At 43.1% G+C, this 12467-nt stretch overlaps 1 protein-coding gene across 1 annotated transcript in view; it reads right to left on the bottom strand.

Moving 5' to 3' along the window:
- Positions 1-419: 419 nt before the first annotated feature.
- LOC147304550 (retinoic acid receptor beta-like) overlaps positions 420-12467 on the bottom strand; it is a 116740-nt gene continuing 104692 nt past the window's right edge. The window contains exon 8 of the mRNA XM_086279493.1: positions 420-6406. Within this exon, the coding sequence (XP_086135619.1) occupies positions 6168-6406 (239 nt within the window). The 3' untranslated portion in view covers positions 420-6167. The remainder of the gene's footprint in view (positions 6407-12467) is intronic.

The raw sequence follows: 12467 nt of genomic DNA, 5'->3' as shown, positions 1-12467 counted from the left end.
GCTCATTTTAATGGATACTTTATTGATCCCCATGGGGAAATTACTTGTTTTTCTCTGCATTTGACCCATTCACTCAGTGAAGCAGTGGGCAGCCCACTAAGCAGGCGCCCGGGGAGCAGTGTGTAGGGACGGTACCTTGCTCAGGGGTACCTCAGGGTAGCCGTTAAGTGGATTCGAACCGCCGACCTTCCGATCATGGGGCCACCACTTTACCTACTGAGCTATCCCTGCCTATCTGCCTTGTCTCCAGTGCACACAGTTCAGTGTGGACTGGTTTATACGACAATGAGAGGGACTCAGAACAGGAAAAGTATTAAATAATGTTTTAAATGAGTAATACGAGGCTTGCTTCATCTTCGTCCTTCAAGCATCTGCACACACCAGTGTTTAAAATAAATATATTTTATTACTTTGCCAGGACAGTTCATGGTAAAGTTAAACAGTATATGAACATAAAAAGTATATGTTAATGTACAAAGACAATATTTATGATGGGAAATGGAAACCAATCAAAGCTTAAATCTCAAAACTTTCCATGGTCGCCTTCAGCCTGCAGCACAGGCTGGATAAATGTACAACACATCCCACAGTAAACTGTGAGCATATCGTCTCATATTAACACAAATATACAAGACTGCATATCGTCTATTGTCTGATGGAAAAGGTGGTGAACTCGTCTGTCCTGGAGGGGTTCCTGGCAGACAAACACGACAGACCTACTGTTATATGGCTGATGGTGAAGTTCACAGTCATGATTTCTGGCTCCTGATTAGCTTCATCTTGGGTTAGACTGATACTCGGGCACTCGTGGAGTTTTTAGACTCCTGTCTGGGTTTTATTCACAACAAGAAAGTAAATCTGTAAATGTACTCTGTACATCTGTAAATCAGCTCCTCGTGACTAACCAATCGTGATCTATCAGATCACCAGTGGCCCTCTCATGGTCAGTGTACAGGTTGGATTGTATTCTAACCTCATGCAAACCAAGTACATTTTCAGAAACCTATCTTCCAAATAAAGTCAAAGAGGAAACAAAAAACAATAAGTTAAAATAAATAAATTAGATGAAATTAAGCACAGAGAGAGAGATCCCGCCCCTAAGCCTCACTACGTCACGGTGACCTGGAGTATGTACAGGGTTAACTTCCTAGCAGGGGACAGATCATCGTTGAGTGTCTGTAAAGGTCCGTTTGAACTTGAACTGATTGTTGGTACAGAATACTGGCCAGTGCTGATTACTCTTCCCATATCAGTCGAACTCAAGTTCGTACCTCACCTGTGAACCAAGTAGCTGTCAGATGATTGATTCGATTGATTGATGACAGCTAGCTGGCTCCCTGGCTGAGGAATGGCAGATGGAGCTCTGCTGTTTGACATGAACACAAACAGACATCAAACATCGAGAGTTGAGGTGACTCGGTTGGCATTTGTCCCATTTGTCCTAAATGACACGCGTGTTGCATTTTCCTCCTGTCTCAGTGGGAGTTTACATTTCCAAGCACAAACACAGAGCGTCGTTTCCACAGAGCTGCCGACTGGAATGCAAAGCACACAGCATTTATATAACATCTCTGCAGTGAGCTCGATAGTAGAGTACAGTTACATCGGTACGACATTCAGTGGAGACTAATAAGTAATTCAGCACGGTGAGGTTCTTTCCTAAAAGGAACAGAGAACAGTCCCTGCTGCATCCAGGAGCCCGAGGGCTCGTCGATGCTTCGGGACAGGATGTGGACATTCTTCAGCTGTGAGGACTTTTCATGTCAAAATAAAAAAAGTCTCTCACCAGGAGAGCACGTCAGAGGGAGAACCACAGGAGAACAAGTCCTATGTTACATTAAGATAAAATTCCCTAATACTGCACATCATTCTTCTGTCAGACGCCAACACGTCACTCACATCCAAGCACACAAACAAAAAGTTAAACAGCTCAGGTATGATATGTATTTGCAGTGATAGAATCTAGATTTTTAGAACCTGTCCCCTTAAGTGCTGCTTTTTCTGTTTCCGATCAAAGTCACACATTAAGAGTTCCAGATGTGCTGCCACATGTTCCACACGTGGAAACCTGTTCTGAACTTTGGAGCCTTTTTTTGGGACAAATGTCATCCATGTATGCTGAGCGAGAGTGTGGCGTCACAGTTCACCTAATCCAAATCAGTCCACTGAGAATTCATTATTTTAATCTGATGTGAGCCTTCAATAAACTGTGGGAGTGTAAAATGTACAATAGGGAGTGATTTTGAGTCCTTTTGTTGTGCAGTACCAAAAACACATGACAGCTGATGTTGAGTCGATCTTTTTAAATGTCATTGTCAGCTGACGCTTCAATAAGAGCAATGACAACGCATGCAACAGCTGTACTCGCCCACAGTGGACATCACTTTAGCCTTGTGTGAGTGTTTTTTGGGGACTTTGTTTTGTGTTTGCTCGCGTAGTAATCTGTCATCACACACACACACACACACACCATTTTAAGCATGTTTCATGTGCTATGCATTTGAAATGTAATTTCACAGGATGCAGTGACATGAAAAAGGATTCATGCTTCAAACTGCACCTGGAATGAGTTGGCGTGCTGACAGCAGGGACACGAACTACCAAAGTTTGCTCCTCCAAACACAAGAATGTTACAATCTGACAGTATTGATTATGAATACAAGATAAATGTTGCTCTGTGGACCAGCATAGCTGTCACACACTTTCACAGTGTAACCTGCTGTGCTACACTTTCATACCTTTGAGTCACTTTACCAAAGGAATCAAGAATTCAGTTGGTAATACAGAAAATGAAGAAGTATTATTTTCATTTTTGTCTCAATGTAATAGAAAACAGATCACAGAGAGCTGTCCACATATCGTCTGACAAATCATGTGACTGCAGGTCTTCTTCACCGGACTGCAGAATCGTATGAGACTTGAACAGACTGAGTAACCTGTACTGAACACATTTACCATCATTTTCACAGTGTAATCATTTTAACGTCTTATTTGTTATGACTGTTATACTTTTTATAGAATTCTTACACTTGTTGCTCGAATAATGTTTCCAACTGAAACAGGCGGCACTTAGTCCATGCTGTGTGAAAGGAGCCCGGCTATAATGAACTAACTGGTGTCTCTCAAGATTCAGTCTGTCTAAAGAAGGCAAATTTAATGTTATAATGAATGAGGTTTGTTGTAAGACACACTTCTGTCTTCATGGTAAACTCAGTTATTGTACTTAAGGCTCTAGTTTCATTAACGAAAAGACACAAGGATGGTATTGCTGCTCTCACTTTGCTATCAACAAGAAAGCAGAAACTGCTATTGCCCCAAACTGAAAAGTTAGCCCCAAAGGTTCCACGTTATCGAACCCATGTTAGATAAGATGCAGCGTGTGCAGCGTCTGTGCGCTGATCAGGAAAAACTTCATGTCGCGTGTCAAAGCAAGAACTGTGAAGCTCTGCGTGCTTTTATTCAGAATGTGACAAATTAACTGCTCAGCTCAATGCAAACTTAAAGCTTTATTTAAACCTGTTTGACTTGAAATAATTTATTATTAATAATAATAATAATATTTAATTACAGTCTAGATGTAAAATCTGGTTTCAAAATGATCAATGCAGAGTTGTTTAAATCAAACCTGAAACTTGATTTTCTGCATGAATTTTGCCTGCTAGCACAAAACTCTGCCTGTAAACTGTATTTACTGCTGAAACTAAAACAAAAATGTCTTTCCATCTTTACTGCATCCTCTTTGAAATGAAGAAACACATCTTTTTCTTTAAAAAATTGTTATATACTTTTTGTACTTAATTGTTTTAAAGTTGAACATTGTGCTGTGTTTGTGTTTGTGGGGCGATCGTGGCTCAAGAGTTGGGAGTTTTCCTTGTAATCGGAAGGTTGCCGGTTCGAGCCCCGGCTCCGACAGTCTCGGTCGTTGTGTCCTTGGGCAAGACACCCGTTGCCTACTGGTGGTGGTCAGAGGGCCCGGTGGCGCCAGTTTCCGGCAGCCTCGCCTCTGTCAGTGCGCCCCAGGGTGGCTGTGGCTACAATGTAGCTTCATCACCAGTGTGTGGATGTGTGGATGTGTAAAGCACTTTGGTGTCCTTAGGGACTAGTAAAGCGCTATACAAATACAAATACAGGCCATTTAATCGTCGTTTTGTTTAGTTATATAGTTACAGCTACTCATCAAAGCTTCACCATGTTTATGTTCACAGTCAGTGAGATTAATATTGGATCAATTGTCTTTACTCTGCTGACTTAAGAGGGATGAAAGTCTATCAATGTAAAGAGCTCGGTCAGTGTTTGGGGTCTTTCCACAATTCACCCCACTGTGTGCTTTTTACATTAGTGTACAGTTGTCGTGTGTATAGCATTACCCCCGTGTGTCACTGATTCAAGCAAGGGACAGAAAAAGAGGTTATGGAGCTCTTCTCATAAGGCCATAATAGATGCACGCACACTTGGCAGTGCATGTTGCTAGCACTGGAGTCACTGATTAGGCTGACATTCAATCATTCATCGCTGCTAAGCTAATGTAGGCTGGAATCAAACAGGAGGGTTAAGCACAAATGTTAGCACAGCTTGCTGACGGGGAAAACAGGGACTGGCAAGAGACATTGGAAGTCTTATTAGCTTGTTTTGCACTGTGGTTCTTATTAGCTTATTTTATGACAATAAAGTAGGTATTCTATCCTATTTCAATCACCAAGTTACCTGCTAACACCTGACTTAAAATAAGTGGTCAGACGCAGGAATTACATTAAAATTAGAAGTAACATTATCATCCACAACTAAAGTCCAGTTAAGCAAGTAGTTTGTGTAGCTTTCCTATGCAATGAAAGGTCACTGCCAACATTTCGACTGTGCTAACTTTCAGCTTTAGCTCCAAATAAAGTTAGCAACAAAGCTAGTTATTTAAAGCATAACTTAATGACAGTAATTCTTTGTATTCTCAGATTTCATCAGTGAGTACAAGTTAACACCAAAATAAAATAATCTGTGATAGATTCTGCCCGGACTGACTTTCTTCAAATGTTCCTGGTATCTTGTTGAAGTATCTGAGGTGGAACTGCAGCCATAGACTCAGTTAAAGCCAGGAACTACCTCTCTGTTCTACACAGAAGGCTAATCTGACACTGTGGAAACAGATGGCGAGAACACATGGAATCTTTTTCCACGTTTTCCAGTTATTCTCTCCCAGTTCCAAAGTGCAAACAATAAAAGAGAATCTTGGTAAACCTGAAGTATACTGTAACAGGGAAAAGGATCTTATGTGATCAAACCTCTGGTATCTGTCATCAGCCTAATTTCCCCAATCAGTTCTGACAAGAGCCACAAAATGAGTTGATTTCATAGACTGGTGCATTCTCAATCTAACCTTCTACATTAGGTCTCAGCAGTTTACCTGGAAGGTTGAAGCAGAAGAGACATGACCGATCTGATCAGCGTGTATCTCCAGGCTTCTGCTCTTGTGCTTTCCTCCTTCGAGGAAACAAACGAACAAACTCGACGTCTGGATGTACACTTATTCACGGAGAAATGTGAACCCAAAACGGTTATAAAAGATAAAACGTTTTAAATATAATAAGAAATATAAAATATTAGACTTCCATGATGTCTATATGCTGTAACCTTCTAGATAACCTTTTGAAGGACTTAAAATGAGCCCCGCTTTAATCCTCGATGTGTCACCTCAGAGACAATGAATAAAGCACCACAAAATTCATCTTAGAAACAGAGACCTAACCATTCAATGATATGTACAATGCATATGTGACAACGATACAAGAGAAGAAAACAGATGACAGAGAAAGACCGAGCGAACCAGAGAAAACACTTATCAAACTCCCGTCATGCAGATACGAATTTACACAGGAGACCTGAGGAGTATTATCTCTGCTGGTTTGTGAGAGCGATGCCCTTCCTGTCACAGTCCCAGAGGCATGTCAAATAAGAGCTCGATTCAGAAATGTACACAAAGCAGGGATCCTTTGAGACCTCTGTGTTATATTCTTTTCAATGAAAGAATTTTGGGGAAATTGGAGAGAAAAATAGGGACAAAATGGACGGAAAATGGAATATCAAGCTTAGGAGTCAGGTTAGGTAGATTTTAAGGGATGTACATCTTGCCCATGTTTTTGAGCAAAGTAATGCCAGAGAGTTTCCCGGGGTGCCTCCTAGGGCTCGATTCTGGGTGGTGTGGCAGCACCCTCCTCGTTGTCTGAGGAATTAGGGGATTCCACAGTAGCAGCATCCTTGCTGCGACTTCCCTTGCTGTTGAGTCTGGGCCCCACCTCAGCTGAAGTACTGCTGCTGCTCTGGCTATCTTGGCCCTCTGAGTTCTCCAGCATCTCCTGGATTAGCGGTGGCATGGAACCTGGGATCTCCATTTTTAGAGAGATGACTCGCTCTGCTCCTGCAAGACCACGGTAGGAGAAAAACAGTTTTGAAACTGGAATATAAATCCTTAACATCTATAGTCCTTTTCTCAATATAAACCATATAATACCTAAAATACTAGCAGTAGGGATGTGCACAAGTAGTCGACTGATTGTTGCTGTTATGCACGAGTCGTTTAATCTGATGGTTTTACATTGTAACTGATGCCGATGCTGGTAGATTGTTGTTTCATAAATGTTATGCAGCCATTTGCTACCAGATAGAGCATGTATGTTAGGAAACGCCATAAATCTATTAATCCAGGCCTGAACATCATGTTAACACTGCTATCGTTCTCTAAAGGTGAAAGAATGAGATCGCTGATATAAGCAGCTGAAATTAGCTTTCTCCAATGGGTGGATGGGCTCTCCCTTATTAATAGTGTGAGGAGTTCAGTCGTGTGGGGGGTTCAGAGTATAGCTGCTGAGCCTCCACATAGAAAGGAGCCAGCTGAGGTGGTTGCCTCCTGGCCTCTACTAGCCAGGCATGTCCTACAGGAAGTAGACCCCAGGTAAGACCCGCAGATCCCATCTGGGTCACGCTGCATAAAAGTTATAAATTGACTTGCATGTAATTGACTGATAAATAAATAATCCCATTGAAACCAAGACTGATTGATGCCCCAATCTTATGGCATCAATCAATCAATCAATCAATCAATCAATCAATCAATCAATCAATCAATCAATCAATCAATCAATCAATCAATCAGGGACAAGGAAACCTGCACAAAGTTGGAATGGGCTACTAAACAATCACTAAGCTCAGTGAAAAGGTGAGTGTTAACTGTAAATGCTTGTGCACTAAACCTTACTTAGCCATGGTCACGTGACACAGTGTTTCGAAATATCAGCACTTCAGAAGCTCAACACATTAAAAATGTCAGTATTAAGTGACCCATTCCCACAATTCCTGATTAAAATAGAAATAGCAGAAATACAAAATGCTGTTGGTCTGGAGCTCCATGCAGGATCTCACTTCATGGGGCGAAAGGTGGTGGACTAGCCCAAAACTACACAGTTGGAGCTTGTTAATGATCTGAAGGCAGTTGGAACCACAGTCACCAACAACACCTGATGTATTTTGTAACGTATTTTGAATACTTTGGATTACTTAATATATTATCATGCTTTTTACAACTACATGAATGTGCTATTGCTGTGTGATTTATTACTGAAGGTTACTCTCCACACCAACACCAGCTAGATGTTTAAATCTTAATATATATGAGTAACAGTAGGTGGACATTAGGTAAGGCTGCACTTTTTGCAGTGATCTCGTATAGAAAACTATTCAGCGCGTATATAAAACAGGTCAGCGGCTCCGAACCGTAGTAAAGGGACCTCTGGCTAATACGTCGGGTTCGTGTCGGGCTCGTAGCCGAAAACTAGTTTTACTTTGTTGTCTGGGTCAACTTTGCTAGCGAGAGACAGAGAGAGGCGTTGAAAGGCTGCTGTTGGACATACAGTAACTGTAACGGAATACAGTTACTCATATTTTGTATTTTAAATACGTAACGCCGGTACATGTACTCTGTTACTCCCCAACACTGGACACAGTGAACATCTAAATGATTCAGAGAAGGCTTCCGGTCAGATGAAACCAAAGTCAAGCTCTCTGCCATCAACTTGACCCGCTGTACAAATACACAAAGAACACCATCCCCACAGTCAAGCACAGCGGTGGAAACGTGCTGTAGGACTACTTCACCTCACTGAGGGGTCAATACTGGCTTTTTGTCTTTTCCTTTTAAAGGCCTAAACATATCTATTAAAAAGCTTGAAGATGCACTGGATGAATGGATAATTTGGTTGTTTGTGAACATTTTTCTTTTTTAGCATGAGTCAAAAATCCCTTGTGATGGCCAAAAAAAGAGTGGCTTTATTGTCATTTCAGGGATGTGCAGTAGTACAGCACAGAGTGAAAAGAGACAACGTTCCTCCGAGACCCTGGTGCTACATATGACATATAACGGACAAACACAGAACTACGTAGAGTGTGAAGTTCAAAAATTGCAAGAAAACAAGACAAGACAGTGCAACACTAAACAGAACAGAATGATACAGACACAAGCAATGGAAATGTGCAAAATACTGAGTATTGTGCATAAAGTAACTTGGTGTCTGAAGGTGTGTGTGTGTGTGTATGAGATACTGCAGGTAAGTGCTTGGTAGTGACGTGTATGAAGGTATGAGTGTGTCAGTCCAGTCACTGAGTGTTCAGGAGTCTGATGGCCTGGGGGAAGAAACTCTTCCACAGTCTGGCATTGAGGGCCCGGATGCTCCGGTAGTTCTTTCCAGAAGGCAGCAGGGTGAAGAGTGTGTTTGAGGGGTGTGTGTACAACGCTGGTGGCTTGTAGGGTATTGCAATCCAATACGGTGCAGTTACCATACCAGACAGTGATGCAGCTGCTCGGGATGCTCTCAATAGTCCCTCTGTAGAAGGTGGTAAGAATGGATGGTGGGAGATGGGCTTTTCTCAGCTTCCTCAGGAAGTAGAGATGCTGTTGGGCCTTCTTAGTTATGGAGCTGGTTTTGAGGGACCAGGAGAGGTTCTTTGCCAGGTGGACACCAAGGAATTTGGTGCACTTGACGACCTCCACAGAGGATCCATTGATGTTAAGTGGACAGTGATCTCTCCGTGCTCTCATGAAGTCAACAATCCTGTCTTTTGTTTTGTCCACGTTCAGAGACAGGTTGTTGACTCTACACCAGTCTGTTGTGCATCCTCTCCGTATGCTGACTCGTCGTTCTTGCTGTTGAGACCCAACACAGTCGTGTCATTGGCGAACTTGATGATGTGGATCAAACTGTGCATTGCTGCACAGTCGTGAGTCAGCACAGTGAACAGCAGTGGGCTGAGCACACAGCCTTGAGAGGCTCCAGTGCTCAGTGTGGTTGGAGATGCTGTTGCCGATTCAGACTGTCTGAGGTCTCTCCGTCAGAAAGTCCAGGATCCAGTTGCAGAGGGAGGTGTTCAGGCTCAATAGGCTCAGTTTTCCAATCAGGTGCTGAGGAATGATTGTGTTGAATGCTGAACTGAAGTCTATGAATGGCATTCATACAAACGTGTCCTTATTGTCCAGGTGGGTGAGGGCGAGAAGTAAGGTGGTGGCGATGGTGTCGTCAGTTGATCGGTTGGGCCGATAAGCGAACTGCAGTGGGTCCAGTGTGGATGGCAGCAGGGTCTTAATGTGCCTCATGTTGAGCGTCTTGACTTCATTATGATGGGCGTGAGTGTAACGGGGCAGGTAGTCATTGAAGCAGGACACTGGGGACTTTGGCACGGGAACGATGGTGGTGGCCTTGAGGCACGTTGGGACAACAGAAGATGTCTGTGAGGACAGCTGTCAGCTGGTCTGCACATTCTCTGAGCACTCTCCCAGGGATGTTATCTGGACCAGCAACTTTCCGTGGGTTAACTCTGCGAAGATTTTTCCTCACATCAGCAGAGGTCAGACACAGAACCTGGTTTTTGTGAGGGGGGTGGACTTCCTTACCAACACATCATTCTGAGGGTCAAAGCGTGCATAGAAGTTGTTCAACGCATCTGGTAGGGAGGCGTCACCATCACAGGCAGATGTTGTCTTCCTGTAGTTGGTGATGGCCTGGATGCCCTGCCATATGCGCCACATGTCGCTGCTGTCCTGGAAGTGGCTGTGGATTCTTCTGCCATGCACGCACTCTGATAGCTCAAGACAGTTTGGCCCTTGCTGTTACAACTAAAATCCTCCAGGAGGCACAGCACCAGCTGCTCAATGAATGAGTGAAACAAACAAATTTTACCATCGATGTGCTAAAATCTAAAGAGGAGCAGATCCAACAGAGACTTGCTTCGGCTGCAGTGATCGGATGCTGTACGCCCGATCACTGTCTGTCTGTCGTGGTGAAGAGAGAGCTGAGTGTAAAAGCGAAGCTCTCAATTTAACAGTCGATCTACGTCCCTACCCTCACCAATGCTGTGCTGAGCTGTGGGTAGTGAGCGAAAGAACGAGATCGCGAATACAAGCGGCGGAAATGAGCTTCCTCCTAAGGGTGAGAAGTTCAGCCATCCGGGAGGGGCTCAGAGTAGAGCCGCTGCTCCTCCACATCGAAAGGAGCCAGCTGAGGTGGTTCGGGCATCTGACAAGGATGCCTCCTGGGCGCCTCCTGCGTGAGGTGTTCCGGGCATGTCCCACCGGGAGGAGGCCCCGGGGCAGACCCAGGACACGCTGGAGAGATTATATCTCTCGGCTGGCCTGGGAACGCCTTGGTGTTCCCCCGGATAAGCTGGAGGAGGTGGTGGATGGGTGGATGGATGGAACATTGCAGACGTGGAAACAGAGCAACTACGGGTGAAATTTTCAGCCTGTTGCAGTAATGCAAAGCCCCCAGCATCCAACAGGTGCGGGGGGCATCTGTTGGATGAACGAAGGCACTGACATCACTTAGTAATAAAACAACATCATCATCCTTCTGGCAGACAAGGGTAGGTGCACAGTTCTGTGAAGCATGTGGAGGGGTGGGAGTGCATAAGTGTTACTTCTTCCCACTGCTTTTTGAGCACCTGTTGTAGTAGAAGATAGTATTTTCCTTCCTGTGTGTGTGCTCTGTTTTGTATATATGCTTGAAAAAGCTTGAAGATATAAAATTGGATGGTTAGCTGTTTCAATTTAGTCCTGTTCAGTTTTATTTTATTTATTCAGCGCCAAATGACAACAGCAGTTGCCTCAAGGCACTTTATATTGTACAATAAAGACACAACAATAGTAGAGAGAAACCCCCAATAAATGATTCCTTTGAGCAAGCACTTGGCAACAGTGGGAAGGAAAAACTCCCCTTTGGCCAAAATAAAACCTGAGCAGAAGCAGAGCAGCTATCTGTCGTGACTATTTGGGAGTGAGGGGAGGGAGAAATAACAAAAAAACACATAGTGAGTAAAAAGGGTGAGTGAAAAAGTACTCAGTGCATCATGGCAGGCCACTAGCAGCATAAGCATACTGCAGCATAACTAAGGGAGGACTCGTGGTCACCTGATCAGCCCTAACTACATGCTTTAGCACAAAAGAAAGTTTTAAATCTTAAAAATAGAGATAGTGTCTGTCTCCTGAATCCAAACTGGGAGCTGTTCCACAGAAGAGGGGCCTGATAGCTGAAGGATCAGCTTTTCCTTTTCCTTTAAAGACCCTATAGTCTACAAGTAAGCCAGCAGAAGAGAATAAAGTGCTCTATTGGGACGCTATGGTACTATGAGCATCATAAGATGGGGCCAGATTGTTGAGGAGGATTTTAAATTAGATCCTGGATTTAACAGGAAGAAAAGCCAATATAGAAGAAATCTGTTATTTTTGTCGTGTATATGCAAAATAAAAAGATGTTCACAAACATGTTTACAATTTCCTAAAATATAGTTATTTGCAGCATTTCATCATTATGTTTAATTCAGTTCAATTTTATTTTTAAATGGCAGCAATTCACAAAAGCTCATCTCAGTGCAGTTTATACTGAAAGATAAAGACATCACAATATTAGACAATCCTCTGCTTCCTCTTCGACGTCCAACGTGATCCTGGAGACGACTAGCCAATGCTTCACATGTGTGCACATTCCTCCACTCTTGCACAGTGGGAGAAATAATTATTTGGAGGTGTGGAGAGGCCTACCCAGTGTCCAGACCTCAGTCTTTTAGAAAAATCAGCATGGGATCAAATAATTATTTCCCCTACTGTAAGCTGTATATATCTTTATATCTTTCCACCAAAGGATTTCAAAACTTTCCAAAGAGCTACTATCAAAGCTGTGTCGTGTAACAGCACCTCAACCCAGCTTTAATCATCATTGTCTCCAAAACAACACCAAAGCCTGAACCACCTTAGTGATGAAGAGATGGAGAGTGAGCAATCAGTTAATAACCTACCTTTGGACCGTTAACCATTTCGGCTCAAGCCTTTTAATTAGGTTGAATTTGTTTTATTATTATTATATTTTAATATACATAAGATGTAGGCTGGACATGAAACAGCATATGCATTATTCAGCAAATACTTCATATTCAAATAC

Source organism: Aulonocara sp. 'chitande type north' Nkhata Bay, linkage group LG22 (genome assembly GCF_057382095.1).
Source record: "Aulonocara sp. 'chitande type north' Nkhata Bay isolate Kocher_YH1m ecotype deep benthic linkage group LG22, A_spYH_male_GT1.1, whole genome shotgun sequence".
In the NCBI taxonomy this organism is placed as follows: Eukaryota; Metazoa; Chordata; class Actinopteri; order Cichliformes; family Cichlidae; genus Aulonocara; species Aulonocara sp. 'chitande type north' Nkhata Bay.
The sequence above is the reverse complement of the archived record's forward strand: the minus strand, read 5'-3'. Positions and strand labels throughout refer to the sequence as shown.